This window comes from Sebastes umbrosus, chromosome 13 (genome assembly GCF_015220745.1).
Source record: "Sebastes umbrosus isolate fSebUmb1 chromosome 13, fSebUmb1.pri, whole genome shotgun sequence".
NCBI lineage: Eukaryota > Metazoa > Chordata > Actinopteri > Perciformes > Sebastidae > Sebastes > Sebastes umbrosus.
In genome coordinates this window covers 10,928,489-10,945,192 of record NC_051281.1, presented here as the reverse complement: position 1 = coordinate 10,945,192, position 16,704 = coordinate 10,928,489, and the positions used below count along the sequence as shown (strand labels likewise).

Below are 16,704 nucleotides of genomic sequence, written 5' to 3'. Positions count from 1 at the left end.
ATCATTGGCCAAAAATCCCATAATAACCTTTCAGCATGTTGTAATTCAAGTGTACTGAGAGAAAACTAGACATCTGCACCTCCTCATGGCTCTGTTTCAGTCTTTAAAAGATCTGGCCCGTGATGGGAGACTTTGGCCAATCACAGGTCATTTCAGAGAGGGTGTTCCTATTGAGCGTTCCTATTGGCTGTGCTCCGGCTTGTGGGCGGTGCTTGGTAACAGATCTCAACATGGCTGCTGGGTCACAAACTTTCTCATTTTACAGCTAAACAGTACACTACAAGATGTTTCTGATAACATTTGAGGTGAGAAATAGGCTTTATATTAACAGAATATTGATTCATATTTGATCAGCGCTGCCTAGTTTGACCGTTTGATCAGAGTTTGCGAGTGATTGACAGCTGCTCATAGACAGCAGGCTCCAGCTCGGCTCTGACTGGTTGTTTTCCTCCGGTCTGTGAAATCTAGAAGATGCCATTAGGAGCACTGGAGGACACAGAGGCACATGATTTTTTTCAGCTTACCTGTCTCATGCAGTGTTGTCAGGATATAGTGACTTTACAGAAATAACTTTTTTTAATCATATTTGCTCCAAATCTACCCACTGCTGATTTAGTTACTAAACTGTGAGGTTTTGAACATTGATTATTTATATGTTGTGTTGATATGTCCCATCCATCCATTCTCCTCATTGTTTGTGAATATATTTTGAAAGTTGATTTTATGAAGAAAAATGCAAAAATTGCATTTGTGTCACTGTAGTTTTTTTTAGAAGTCAAGTGCATTGCTGCCGGGGTCTTATTTTTTCTAAAGCCTGAGTTACCGTGTGTGTGTGTTGGTCTGCATGTGTGTGTGTGTGTGTGTGCATGCATGTGCGTGAATCTAATCCTACGGCAGATGGAGGAGGAATAATATCCAAGACAATACTGGCAGAGGGACAGCAGAGGGAGTGAGATGGGGGTTAAGACGACGCTGTCCTTCAAAGATTGATGAGAGCGGATTCTGTGACGGATGTCTTTTTGTTTTAGGACAGAACTCTTTCCCAGAAAACAAAACACTTCCTCTCACTTTAGCTAATTATCTCAGGCAGTACTTGGCCATGACTGTTCTGTTGCAACACCATGAAATGGGTTTATTATTATGACAGACAAATTAGTGATTTAGTATTCTGCTACTGTTGTTTTTTTTCCTCAATTAAAATGATACATTTTTCACATTTCAAGATCCAAAATTACAGCTGATTTCATGATTTGATTACTGCTGTGTGTGAGAGAGAGAGAGGGAGTTTCTATCTGCTTGTTTGTATTTTTGTGTGTCTCCTTGTAACAAAACCTCAATGCCATCAAGGAGACCCAATGTTGTTTCCTCCCTCTCTAATTACCAGCACTTATGGTTTAGCCTTGTTTAGCAGTCCTCTAGTAAATAAACCCTCATGTCAGACTGTTTTGTTTCAGGGCATTTTGCATTCACATCAAGTTAAGCGTCTGTTGTACTGCTCTCTATCTCCAACATAAACTGTAGATTAGAGAGAGTAAGCAGTGATGTAACCTATAGCCGGTTTGTGAAGGCTTTGCTCTTCTGGTCAGTCGCTCCCGAAAAGAACAAAAAAAAAACCCTCAGGAATGAGGGAAGTTATGTGTCCCACAGTTTACTAGTTAATTGGTTTGATCTGGTCGGTTTGGATGAGCAACAATATCCACCCTGAACAGACAAAGAACACAGCACCATTAACAGAAATTCCAGCTACTTCCACAGGAAAAAGAGTAACCGTGTCCTCCGCAACGTTTAACTGACTGGTGTAGCACAAAAACACCAAATAGCACCCAGATGGAGGGAGTTTACCACTCTCAGGCAGATACAGTACGTTTTACAAACCAAACAGAATCCTTCTGTTGGACGTCATTGTTGTGAGGTATTTCTTTTCTCAAGAAGATTATTAAAAAGTTTTGGTACATGGCCAGTTCATTGGAGCATAATCAAAGCAACAATGTCTCTGAGTTGGAAAGTAACAACGTACCTTAACTCAGTTATAGTACTTGAGTCCAATTTTGGGAGATTTTCTACCTTTCCTCTTTTTCAGAGAGGTGAATTGTTTCTTTTTTTTTCCAGTACACTTGTCTGGTGACTGGTTTCACATTCAGATATTACATTCACATCACATCTTTGTTTCTGTCCGTCCTTCCCTTCCTCTCTTTCTACAGTAGTTTACCTTTTCTTTCTTTTTCCTTTCCTTCTGTTCTTTAGGCTTCCTGACTAGTAGCTGATTTGGAATCATTCAAATCCTGTTATTCACCAGTCAGCCAAACCAAACTCTCTTCTTTACCATGAACACTTTTATGCACTGATATTTGGCCGACATTTTGAGTATAGTATTGTAATGAAGTATTTTACAGTAGTAATGCTATTTTTACTTCAGTAAAGAACTTGAGTACTGCTTTCAGCGCTGGGTTCTGTTCTGTCATGTTGTTGCTTTACTCAAGGAATAACACAACACACTGCTTGTGTGACCATAGATCTGATCAATGTTCTTACCATGGCAGAAACAAGAATTTTATAGACCATAAATCATGGAAAACTATGGCCTACTGCAACTTTTTTCCCAGGTTTTAGAGAATGACTTCCCTTATTATTATATTTAAAAAAAAAAAATTAAATGGGGGGCAGTCCTTTCTTTAACAATCAGTAAATCAATAATCCTATCTTCAATCCTATCTCGTATTTAAAAAAAAATAATAATATAACCAAATCTATAAATCTGCTTCCATTATACTCTCATCCCTGTCAGCACTGTTGGATGGGTCATTACTGTGACTGGATATGGAAACATAGAGAGAGAGGGAGAGAGTAGTTTGTAGTGGGAAGGAGGCCCAGCTCCATCTCACATGCAGGACCCTGTTATGGCAGCTCGGTCAGTCCTATCAGAGCCGTCTCTCTCTCTCTGAGGGTGACGAGGAGAATTTGCCACATGAACCATGACCCAATTAATCATGGGTGCAAATACAGGAAATAGAGGGGAGGGGGGCACTTGATTTCTTTGTGTAAACATCTCGACACGCTCAACTAGACACATTCATCATAAGATAAGAATGAACGCTGACATTAACATGTTTCAAACGCAAGGCCTGATGCCAAATCACAAACTTGCTTCCACTGGAAATTGGTTGCAACTGTGTGAAACATGCAGAAATTGTAATCATAGGAACTGGCTTTCTCTGATTTTGATCTATGTGACAATATTACTGAATTCTTGGAGTACCGTCTCTACTAAATGGTACCCAGTACATGTTGGCTGGTAGTTTGTACATCCTTTTAATAAATATATATTGTCTGGGGACATGAAATAAATGGTGCTGTCTCACAAAAAATATTGTTAGTAGTATTATTATTATAAGAATTATCATTATCCCTCTTGACTGGGCACATACAGTATGTTGTATTGTTAGAATGCACATGGGTATAATATACATAAAAGAAACTATAATTGTGCTTTATTTAGAACAATAACCAGGCCATTGCAATTTTCTTCAGTTTTAGTATCCCCTGTAGGGCTGCAACAAAATAAAAGGGCGAAGAGCGGTGGTGCTGGCGTCCATGGTATGATGTTTGGTGTGGGGGGATAGTGTTACATGCCAGCAGCCCGCTGGCTTCTCCTCCTTCTGAACGCTGCGAGTATGGAGGAATGTGCCGCCTGAGAACCACAGGGAGGAAGAGGGTACTGACAGCAAGCAGTAAACACAGGCAGCCTATCTGTTTGTTTGTTTGTATGTTACTGTGCTAGGCAGCCGGGCCTTGGCGGCTTCAGAGCGGCCCCTAAACAACATCTGTTCTGTGAGTTTGCGGCCCCATACAGCCATGTCAGGACACATCATGACTTCCAATTGCGGCTCTAAATCAATATTTCCCTCCATCTCATACTGGATTGTTCCACTGGCAAGAGTTCAAGAATGGACAAGCAAGCGCTCATTGAGAAGAAGAGGGAAAAAATGTTGGAGCGGACAGACGGGAGGGACCCATCACATTTTTCCAATTCACCACAATCAGAAACAGATTTCCAACAATTAGTCTGAACCAACTTGCAGGTTTATCAACTAAAAACACAGTGACAGCGCCCTCCACACAACCAAATGCAACCGATTACTACTGATCACGTTTGATGACTGTCACAAGGTCCTTCATATGGCACAATATAATCATATGTATTAATACTTTAATATGAAGAATGCTTGTGATCACTTTTTCTTTGTTGACTATCACTCGTTATTTTTTTACTGTATTGGTGCAAATATTTTTAAGTTGACCTGTTCTGTTGTTAACATTTATTTTAAAGTTAATTAGCTACTTTTTTGAGTACTTTAAACTTATAGAAAAATGCATGTAAAGTGTAATATTGTTCAAATTATGCTCATAATTTTTTTTTTCTTTTATAACTTCTAGTCTATTTATAATTCTGACAATTTCCCATGAATATGTAGTATTTGAAAATACTGTAAATGCAGTTGTTTTCTCTGAAACCTCTACATATGTGTAAACTGTAAGCCCAGAAGGAGCAGCCTTTGAATTGATTGTTAGCTGTGGGGCCTCTCGTATTAATCTCTTTCACTGTGTAATAAGTGAATTAGTGGGATGTAGCAGATGATGTATGACGAAGGCTGGCCCGTCTAAAACCTGCTGTAAATCCACATGCCACAGCCTCTTAATAATGTGGCCAGAGACCTCCCGGCATCATTCTTCACTGTATCCATCGACAACCTGAGACTAATAAATCTCTCCGAGTAGGACGCTGCTCTGAGTTTGCTGTTAAGTCATTTGTTCTAAAATATCTACATTGTAAAATGCCCCAGTTAATTTTAAAGGACTTTTGAACACACCGCCAGTTACTTAATATACTGAGCAAGACAAATAATAAAATCAAAAAAAGATTTTCCTCCTGAAAATGCAGCAGCGTGTGAAAGTAATGCTCCACACATGTAGCCATTTTTCAAAGTGCAGTATGTAATTTGCAAAGGCTTAGACACGTTTCCACAAATTTAGCAATGTTTTCTACCGTGTCGCATTGGTTCTTCTAGAAGAAAGTTCATTAAGTTCATTCAGTAGGAGCATAACATTAGCATTCCTGTGACTTTTGGCATCCCCTGCAGTTTTTTTCAGATTTGGAAAAAATCCCAACCATTGAATTATGCTCAATAAATTAGTTTTTTCATAACAGAAAATATCTTGTCTTATTCAATGCAAGAGGAATGTATTCAGACATGTCTTTTATCTCTGAGTGAGACCTCCTGCTGCAGCCCACAGTATAAAACACATTCATAGTAAATTATAAAGTAATTATAATTTGGTAGCAGTTTCTCCAAATCCAAGTGTAGCTGCGTCGCTGGCTTGCGTGTGCTGAGTTCTTTAACGTTTCCCATACGTCAGATGCCTTCCCAGCCTCCAGCCTGCAACCCCCCACCACAACAGCTGGCGTCTCAGCGAGGGCCCTGACGTTACACCGCCACCCCAGCCTTTCACTGCGGATCAAGTATTGTGGTGTCAGGGGGCCCTAATGGCCCTCACAGAAACATGCACACACCAGACCCAAATACAACTAATAGTATGTGCTTGTATTTGGGTCTAGTATGTGCATTGTGCTGTCTGTGTCTCTAAACAATGAGTAATGCAACTGTGGAAACATGGGAACAGTATAGATAAAGATGTATGTTGCTTTTTTCACATATTAGTTACAATTATACCTTAAATGTATCATGCATGTGAGTAGAGTCATAACAAAACTGAAGTATTTAAACATAAAAACAAGTTAATTATGACTACAATGTGTGATTTTCATAAGGCACAGCTGCTGTAATATGAACAAAAAACAATGGCTTACATTCATTTAAAAAAAAAAACAAAAAAAAACTCACTGTTCGTATAATCTGCATCACTTCCCCTGTGACAATAAAACAGCCAACTGGGTTCTATTTTACTTAAATAAGGGTAAAAAAGCATGTCCCTCATGGCCATGTCAGAGTCTGGATTAAAAATGACGGGAATCCTGTTGGCTGTTCCAATTTCTTGATGCAAAACAAGTGAGCATATTGGTTTGCTCCGCAGTCTAAATTAAAACCAAGATGTTCTTTGTGTAACATTCAAAAAAACACAGGCCACCTTTGGCTGTTGTATTGAAAACATCAGGTTCCTCTTGACTGTCCCATGGTCTTGTTTTAAAAAAATAAATTCTTATTGGCAGTAAAGTAAATTTGATTTACACTCTCTAATAAAGGCTTGTGGATCCTGGACCGAGCTGCTGTCATTGTAATTTTTGCCATATAAAGTGATACTCTGATGTGATAATAGGTCACATATTTTCTGTTCAAATCAAATTGTATTTTTGATGTAACTTCCTGTTTGAATAAAGCAGAAGAAAAGAAACACTGTATAGATTTGGTAAATGTGATTTGAGTTATAGGTCACACTGTTACCCCTTTTGTTCCCAGATAGATTCCTATTCCTAAATTACACAACCTGTACTCATGTCTGGTTTTTCATGTAATGTTTTTAAATGTGTGCTTTATTGTATTTATTTATTTTTCCTGTACCCATTCCTGTTTTAATCTCGTATTTTCACAAAAAGCCCTTCTAGGGACAGGTGTTGCAAATTAGCATCCGCTATAAGCACTATGATACTGGCATCAGATAGCTGTTTTTAAGTTGTCTATGTACATTGTATTGGTCCCTATGAAATAAACCATGAAAATAATAATAATCATCTCAGTCCCTGCTCACAATTTGACTGAATGTAATCACATCTTTACATCGACTCAGTCTGTAAAGAATATGCTGAATAGCTGAATTTGTCTTCCACGTCAAGAAAGACGTTGATGCATCTAAAGTGACCTGTGGTGAACTTGAGCGCTGTGTTTGTGCTGTCTGTCTGTCAGACTCTGTAGGACCCAGCGGAAAAGTGCTCCAGCCGGAGGGAGACGGAGCGAGAGAGAGAGAGAGAGAGAGAGAGAGAGCTGAGTGGAGAGAAGAGAAGACGCTCTCAGATCAGTCAGTGGCTTCATGGAGTTATGTACCTCTGATCCGCCGCCATGGATTGCAATCCGCGATCACTCCTTTTCATTTTACCTCTTTTATTCTCCTGCGTTGTTCCTGCGTTTCCCGTCATCTACCCCCCCAACGAAGGTGAGTGAACTCTCTCTCTCTCTCTCTCAGTCTGCCGACATGACTGGTAATGTGTGTGTGTGTGTGCGAATGGAGCGCTCTACGGCACATTCTACATTCTGTTCTGATAACAATTGATAACATTCTAACATAACATTCGAACATAACATTCGAACATAACATTCGAACATAACATTCTGATGATAACAATAACAAGATGAACTAAAGCGCGTGTGGTGGTGACACCGAGGACACGAGCGCGAGCAGACAATAATTAGACAATAAACTTGGAAGTATAGAGCCAGACAGTGTAGCCTCATTTCGGATCATCTCGCGTTAAACAGTTATTTAAAGGGAGATGAGTGAACTGAGCGATGGAGACATGCAGCTCCTCCAAAGCGCCCCATCGATGAGTTCTATTACAGGACGAAGAAGACATGGAAAGAAAACTCCTCCGGTGTCCGTGTTTCCATCTGAGGTTCCGTTTTTAATCCAAGAATCCATTTGGTTGTGGAAGCCCCCAGTTATAACGCTGATTTAAAGGCAATACATAGAAGATGAGCGCAAATTGCGATTGTGCGTAAAAACGTGGATGTCTTGTTTTTATGGCTCTGACCTGAATACATCCAAAACAGTTGAATTGCGCTTGGGCTGCTATGTAAACCTCCTCTCTCTCTTATGAAGTCATGTAATGACTGAAATTATATTTAAATCCGACGTTTCATTTAAAACGGTGAAAAATGACGATTTAATTTCACTTAATTCCAGTTGCGAGTTTCGGCCACTTCTTATAGCGATCATAATAAGCATGCGGCGATATGTTAGAATAAAACAGACCGCTCCACTTCTAGCAAGTCGCTTCTCCTAACATGTCAAACCACCGTGGAAACAAGTGAATATCTCTCCTTTACCTCAACATTTACTCACTTTCTTTGCAACTTTCTTACCCGTTTTTTTTTTTTTTTAAAGCTTCGCCACTTTCACGCCCCGTGTAGTAAATACTTGTCATGGGTCAAAGTAAAAAAGGAAAAGGTGCTCTGAGTTCTGTAAAGGTTCAAACTGCCCACAGGGAGGGAAAACATACATTTGGATCAAACTGTCTAAAGGGACTGAACTCACAATTACAGTTATTCCTTATGAGAAATAAATAAAATACTGATTGTAGGGATGCTCTTATTCTGAAATGGTGTTTCACGTGAAGGAAGCTATCAACACAGATTTGAGTGATTTAAAACCTTAATACCAATAAAGTCATTAATTGAACCGGAATTAGCCTTTGATAGACGTAATCGACTCTAGGGTAATTAAATGATCAGATACAGACCATGGTCCTGATCCTTCTGCCGCCCATGGAGAGAGAACTGTAGGAAAGTCGCTGATCCAGGATGAGTTTGGTGAAGTGTTTGGTCTATAGGTCAGAAGAGCAGTCCTTATCTAATAGACAAAGTCTAAAGGGAAAGTTGCACCAAAAAAAAAATACCTAATAAACCATCAACTGTGTGTTTAATTTCTAATCCATGATTTCCTCCTAAACTTGGAGGTTTCTTTGTCAAACACAACTCTTTAAGAAAGTTTGAACCTAAAATCAAAATGAATCTTCTCCGCGAAAATGTGCAATTTTTTGTCGTTTCGTGCGCAATGTCATGTATCAAGCCAATATCTCAGTCCTGCTCTCTGTAATGGAATAGATTAGTTTAGGTTTCATGTATGGTACTTGACATGGAAACATGAGTGGACGAATTGGAAATCTGGGGGGGAAAGTGCACTTCAGTAAAAGTGTCTGTGTCAAGGTCAACTAGGCCTATACAGCAAATCTGTTCTGTGAATCTGTGAACTGCTTCTGACACCTAAAAGTTTTATTTTTTAACACTTATTATATACAAGTTAAGATTTAATTAGTTTAATGAGGTAGAAAGCTGACGGATAGTTATTAGCAGCAAACCACATAAAATACACATCAACCCTGAGAAAATATACAATAGTGTGCTGGTTAGAGAGTGTGTGTTTTGTGTGTGTGTGTGTGTGTGTGTGTGAGAGAGAGAGAGTGAGAGAGAGAGACTTAAAAAGTGTTATAAGTTTAAAAAAAAGAGAGGGATTTAAATCCTGTAACAGTTGACTAGTTAGCAGTAATAGAAAAAAGGGCAAAGTTTCAAATCGAGAAACAAATCGAGCGATTAAATTCACCTTTCCAAGACATAAATCTGCCAGAGAGTGTCAGTATCGAGCTGCTCCGTCTCATTATTCTATAGAAATCCATACAGACTGCTATATGACCCCCCAAAAAACAGGAAAAAAACACACTTTGAAAAGAAGAAGAGAACTTATCTTATCCAGTTGAAATGTTTAACATTATATGTTGGTGCAAACAGGACGTCTTGCTTTATCAATATGATTATTCTCCACTTCCCAGCCTCAATCACATGCAGCTGCTATATCTGAAAAACAGGGTCGAGGTGGAGTAACAAAGCAGATAATAAAACATCACAAAGTTATAAACTCTCTGACCTGAGCCTCGTTTCTCCTCGTGGAATAAAGTAAAGCAGAGGATCTCTGGAACTCGAACTGGAACTACCAGATTTGGATTCTGGAACTTTCACTATCGAAAGTAGCCTTCCAGATTCTAGAGTTTGTAAAAGTCACTAAACGTGCCGGGAAGTATGTATTTTACTTCTAAATTATATTCATTTTTATAATAATTCACAGTGACAAATCACAAAACCTAAGTCAGTGTTCACGAGTGAAGAATAAAGTGATATTTTCTCTGATCACATATATACAGCCTGCATGCGCGCAGCAGATTATGAGCGAGCTCTCAGAGTTAACAAAGGACGTCTGTTAGTAAACTAGAAAATCCATCGTCATAAAATGATCTGCTGTAAATTAGCTGACAGATTTATATAGTTTATATTATATCAGGAAATTAGGAAATTAATTAAAGACATTTTGCCAACTTGCTATTGAACTTTAATGAAATTAATTAATTCATTAGCCTTAGATAAAAAGTAAAGAAAAACACATTTTCATGAAAAAAACAAACCTCAACTTTGATCAAGATGAGAGCAAACTTGTTTTATTATTATATTCATATTTATTATTATTTTCCTCCCCATTTCTAAGGAAACCAGCGGTCTATATTTCTTGTAATCGTCTGTCCCATCTCGGCTCCGTGCCTCCACCAACATTGTTTTATTATAGAACAGCATTCTGTTTTTCATTAGGTCGGAATGATCTTGTGTAAAACTTTTGGGAAAAGTTGAGGGAAATACGGAGGAAATCCCTGAGAATATTATTGGGTATACAACTTTGGGCGGATATGAAATATCGGATATTGTTTGAAAATATATTTTCCATATTTAATCGAAACAATACATAAATAAAGTTCCTTTTTGCTGGTGGTGCGTCTCCCTCTGCGTGGCTGCGTGCTGTGATGTTGGCCCTCCGCAGGGCGCCGGGAGGCCTCGGGTATTTTTAGCCGGCGGTGGGGAGGCTTGGTCCGGGGAGCTCGGCGCTGCAGCCCCGCTGGGACCGATGGGCGTTTGTGAGCGATGGTACCTTTCAGAGGTGCTGGAAATGTGCTTACACATGTGCCCCTCCTTTAAAAATAAACCCCCTTTCTCTCTATATACTGTATACTATAGGCCTATGTATATGTGTTGGCCAGACATTGAGTTGAAGATAGAGATGGAGAGTGCCATCTTCAATTTAACAGCATGTGTTTTTGGGCTTTAGATTGAGATACAAAAAAATAAGGTTTTTGTGTGTGAGTGTGTGTAGGTTTATATAGAGATTATGTGTGTAGGGGTGCTGTGAGTGTTTTAAGTCTATGTGTGTATATAAGGCAAATGAGGCAGAAGGTGTAGAAGGAAAGAAGGAAAGAAAGAAAGACAGAAAGAAGGAAAGAAAGAAGGAAAGAAAGAAAGAAAGAAAGAGGAATGGGGGCAGAGGGGTTGGGCAAGCAGCAGCAACATCAGACAGAGCGACTCTGCACTTGAATAATTCATAATGGGAGGTGAACACTTCACCCTTTAACACAGACACAAGTCGCCCTGCTTTGCCTGCACTGCGGCCCGCCAACCTTCACATGCACAGAGCCAGGCTGCAGAGACAAAGCCCTCTCTGCTGTGTTCACAGCTAGATGGGGAGATATTACACAAACGTGCCACTTTTTATTCTATTCTGATTGGTGTGACTCAGTCCAGATGGAAGTGTCTCCGCTTTACTGATCAAGCCATGTGTTGAATCTAGACACTGACAGCTTCGTCTTCCACTCATCCAACGTTTTCGTTGTGTCTGTGGCTGAGGATTACATTTCCACTTGCTGTGTTTTCATTTCATCATATTTTACTGGAAGTGAGGGGCTGTTGAATTGAAGTGCTAAGCTGTAATGGTTAACTTAGCTGTTAAATTATGACATCAAAATAGGCCCCCTGTAGATCTTTGCTCCAATGTTTCATGTTAATATTTCAACATATGCTATGCCAAGCGATAGTAGGTCACTAGCAAGTGAAAAAAAAATGAGAATATCATTGCTACGTGACAAGTCTCAGATTGTATTTGCAAGGTGCTCATCAGGTTTACTGGCTTGATGATACAGTAAACACACCACCATTCATGCATTCCCATCAGTTTATGAACCTCGCAGGATGTTCTGGTTGCCTGTGGCGTGGAGTCTTCTCATACTTCCGTTTTGTTTGGGGTCAGTTCATGTGTGTGTGTGTGTGTGTTGTTTGATGCTGGTGTGGCCTATAGGTATGTGTTTATATATTGATTCACCTGTTTCTACCTCTGTGATGTTGTGCTCCCTCCCAGACAGGCTGGCTCAGTTTGCTATTAATACTCCGAGTTCCCGTTCAGAGGCACTCCCTGATGGGGTAGGGGCTATATGCTTGGCTGACGCTAGCTCGCTAACCGACCACGTAGGCTATCTGTGTGTGTGTGTGTAAGAGGGAGCGAGAGTGAGAAAGACTGTTTGTGTATGCTCTTATTTTGTGCCTGAGTACGCATGTGTGGGAAAATGTGCATTTTTTTGGTGGGCAATATGCAGGTGTGTGTGTTTGTAAAGCTTTTATCTAGAGTGTGGATGTGTGTTCTATTACACTTTAGTACACATACACATGTTTCGATGTGTGTTTTACTCCTCTAGGTGCATCTTTTGGTGTGATTTTGTCTTTTTCGTAACAGTGCTAGTGTTTATGCATGCATTTGTGAGTGTGTTTGTGTGTGTGGGGGTGCTGATTTCCCCAGCCAAGTGCAGCTGGAGGGGGCTTTTTTCCCTCCTGCGATATGAGAGCCGTCTAATTTTCTGCTCTCAAATTCCCCCGCTCGGCTCAATTTGAGTGGTGGGCTCGGCTCGTTGAGAAATGTAAATTGGAAGCAATGGCCCTGGATGCTGAGCTGCTATTATCTGACATGAACAGATAGCTTCATTAGACTCTAATAGGAATGTGTCTACTGCCACTCAACTGGCTGAGTGGCTTAGCACGGTTACAGCTCAGGTGAGCCTCAATTCAGGAGCTGCTTGAGCCTAGAATTTGATAATAAGTCTCCCTATGTGTGTGTGTGTGTGTTCCTTTCTCCGCTTCCAGGCTCTTTTTTGCCACACTGGCTGATAGTTATCAGACTTGCCTGAGGAAAATGATGATTTCCATCTCAACCTTTATTCTAGTGTGAAACAACAATTAGTTCATGCAGCGGCGGAATCACTTTTCTCTGCAAATGTAGTTTATGCTGCTTGTGAGGGTTCCATTTTGCCTGACTAAAATAGTTTTCACAGTCCTTCGTGACCCACAAATACTCTTTTTGGTTGTCCTTGGAGATGTGTACTCTCTTGCTTACTGAAGCTTTGAATGGGGGAGTACAGGGAGATTGTACTCCTCATATTTTCACAGTGAATAGAGTTACAGCTGCAGGGCCTGACTGCACTGCTGCTTCACTTTGTTGTGTGTGTGTGCGCGCTCGCTTGGGTAAGTGTGTGTGTGTGTGTGTAAGTGTACACTTGTGGACCGATTTGCTCTCAGCAGGATGAGGAAGAGGCTGAGTCAGTTTCAGGTTCAACCTTAAAGGAAGAGACCATCAAAACGTTATTGTTCTACCATCTGTTTATAGCTGATCATTCATCTTCTGCTCTCTCGTATAGGTCACTTATTGTACATGCTAGGGATCACAGCAACATGTCAATTCATGTTTTTTTTAGATTACTAAGTCAAAATGTGGAACAGTAAACATAAATGAATTACTCCAATATACTTTTAAAGATTTGTACCCAAAAAGGCAATTTTAGAAAGAAAAGTCGGTTTGAACACCCCTCTTTAAATCTGCACAAATTCTTGTTAAGAGTCTTGTTAACAATGATTGTATCACCATTTGTCACACTTCCACCCACTAAGTTTATGTCTTCATCTCACGGTAAAATATAGTTTTCGCTGTTGGGGAAACAGAATAAAATCGAATAAAAAATAAATTCAAAATGTAATTGATTTAAATTAATATTGCCAACTCATTACCATCAGTTTGATTGTTGCTACATACATAGTTGTTTTCTGTTATTTTATGTGAAGTGGAAGTACTCACAAACTGTATTTAGCTATTGTTTCTGGATTGACCCTGAACATAATCTGGTGTCAAAACACAGTGAGTTTGCCTGAAGTGGGGAATCCATACAGCACGAGGCTGACCTCACATTCCCCACTCCATATGGCATGGTCCATACTGACAGTTGTGTTCGATGACAATAATTCACAGCACAGCCATGAGCGTGTCCTAAGAATAGAAAATGTTGTGGTTAATATATTCTGTGCTTGAGTAATATGCTGTATGTTAGAGTTGATTTAGCCAACATATAAAAGAAGCAGAATCTGTTTATGTGTGCATAAAAGTGACCTGCACTTTGCACTGTGTATATTTCTTGGTCTGAGGATTTAGGCAATAGACATGCAATCACCAGAAAGTCATGGCACCAAGCCCCATACTGTAAGTACTGACATGGCTGAAGCTTTGGCACCATTAACATTCACCACATGAAACCCAAAGCCTTGACTTTCACCATCACACTAATGGAGCTCCTTGTCTGATTTGTCATATTCCATCTATCAGACATGGATTTCCCTCTCCACCTCTTGGTTTCTGTTTGATATGAAAGAATTGTTGGCAGGACACGCACATCAAATTGTATTATCATTCATTATAAATGGATTTTGTTTTCCGGTGAGGCCAATTGCATTTCAGACCGCCTCTGAAACTGGCGATTGCATCTGAATTTTTGATGCGGTTTTGCTTCCAATCACCATAGGTGTGTGTGGCTGAGTAGAACGGGGGTTACACGGGTCAAAAGCATGAGACTTGGAAAATAAATGTTTTTCTTTTCAATGTTGGCTCGACTTTAGTTCAATATCTCTTCAGGATATCTGTGTTGTAGCCAGTTTGCCTGGCCAACTTCTGCTTTGATGCTTTACACAGCAAGACAAGGCTCGACACGACAAGACTCTCACTGTTGGTTAGCATAGGATATGTGTAGCGTGTGTGTGTGTGTGTGTGTGTGTGTGTGTGTGAGTGGCAGCTGAGTAAATAAAGTCATGATCAGTGCTTGAGGTTGGCGATCCCTCCTGTGGGATTAGATGAAGGCTAATTGGGGCTAACAAGGACTAGACACTCATGTATGTTCTCTTTGTTTTCTCTCTCTCTTTCTCTTCCTCACCACAGTCAACCTGTTAGACTCTAAAGCAAGCCAAGGGGAGTTAGGATGGATCTCCTACCCAGTGCATGGGGTGAGTACCCTCTATCTCTATACATTTACCCACATCATGTCTCAATATGCTTACATTTGGGGGGGGGGCAGATCCACCAACATGCACTGGATTCATCTCCACTCCACATGAAATCAGGACTCCCGTGGTTCTCACTATGTCATGTTGACCCAATGAGCCAAGTGCAGATTAACCCACATTTCTTTAGACGTTTTTTTGTCCATTCTCCGTCTCTCAGGTCAAAGGTTAAGCATTCGGAGCTTGCCATATGGTCAAGATGCTTAAGGGAAAATGTACCGTGTGGGTGTTTGTGTATCCGAGTGTGCATGTGTTTAAGGAAAGATTAAGGCATTAAAGGATTTTAGGTTGTAGACACTAAAGCATCCACACGCGATAGTCGATAAGCTCCTTTTTTTAGTAAATATTACATCAACAACAGACATAGCATTTTACTGCTGTTGCATGTCAACATTGTAATTCCATTGTTGAGATTTCACTTGTTAATCCATTTGTTCTTCAATGAAAACACACGCCACCTCATTCTGTCTGTCACACATGCTTTAACACAGTTCTTTTAACACACAGGTTTCAAGTTTGTGAGCGTTATGCATTAATAAAAAAAAAAAGAAAACAATGAAATATGAATCAAAGTTTTAGCTTCTGATTTAGTCTCTGTTTTGTTACTTTTATTCACTGTGTAACTGCAAAAATCTACGTATAGCAATCATTTTAAAAATGCATTTTTGTGCTGAAATTCTATAACTTTTTCTACCGCAACAAAACAATACTATTACATGGGAGAATTGTACAGCTTCAATAAAAAAAACAACCAGCAATGTTGCAGCAATATAGTTCCATACTTCTGGGAAAAAAAAAAAAATCATGCAGCCTCATCTATCAGCCTCTCTCGCTTTGCTACCACAGTCCCTCCAGTGGGCTCCCACTCAGTGTTTATTTGTCTAGCTAGTTAGACTACTGTGCCTCGGGGCTGGCCCACTGACACACACACACATACCACACTTCCTCGTTTTTTTCTTTATTAAGTGTTAGAATTACTCCTTGGCAGTGGCTTAAGGTAATCCAGTCATTTGTTCCGTGGAGCTGCCAAACCTTGTTTCCCTCGGCCGTATATACAGAGCTGGCACCGTCAGAACGCTCAGTTTCTTCACGAGGTTGAACCACAATGCAAAAATGACCCAAAGGAAAAAGTGCAGCAGGCTGTTTAAAATGCATTTAGCCCAAAGACAATTGCAGACTAGAGGACAATTGCGTGACCATGTCACGGGCGAGATTGATGTTGTGCTGATGGGAGTTATTCACGTGTAGGAAAATGCGTTCCGATAACGGGGGACTTGATCCAGCACTGGACATTGGAATGTGTGACAGAGGTTACACAGTGTGCGCAGCGAGCTCTGCTTTATTTCAATGTTATTTGCTTTGAATGAGTTCAGAAGAAAGACGTGTGGTTATACAGTTCATAAAAACGCTGCAGCAATGGAAGCCAATGTCATTCTTAAATGAGAATGACTCCAGAGAGGAAGAGAGGGGATGGCAGAGGATCAAAAAGAGGGAGAGAGACAGAGAGGCAAAAGGGATGAAGAGCGAGAGAGAGGAAGAAAGAGAGAGGGAAGGACAGCAAAGGATGAGAGAGAGACAGATATTGCTGATGATCAAGTCCTCAAGGTGAATCATCTGTAATTACTCACGTCATCCACTGACTGCGCTCCGATAAGCAGCCTGCCCTGGGAGACTGCTGCTCACAAATGATTTCTCATAATGTGGCAGTGGCACTGAGCCCTCACACACACACACACACGCA

The 16,704-nt window shown here is 40.2% G+C and overlaps 1 protein-coding gene across 7 annotated transcripts in view; it reads left to right on the top strand.

Moving 5' to 3' along the window:
- epha3 (eph receptor A3) overlaps window positions 1–16,704 on the top strand; it is a 142,915-nt gene that overhangs the window by 28,858 nt on the left and 97,353 nt on the right. For 2 of the 7 annotated variants that reach the window (XM_037789168.1, XM_037789173.1), the window contains exons 1-2: window positions 6,647–7,164; window positions 14,842–14,906. In XM_037789168.1, the coding sequence (XP_037645096.1) occupies window positions 7,071–7,164; window positions 14,842–14,906 (159 nt within the window). In that variant the 5' untranslated portion in view covers window positions 6,647–7,070. Of the gene's footprint in view, window positions 1–6,644; window positions 7,165–14,841; window positions 14,907–16,704 lie in introns of those variants that run through there. The other 5 variants (XM_037789171.1, XM_037789174.1, XM_037789169.1 and 2 more) reach the window with 4 other exon arrangements.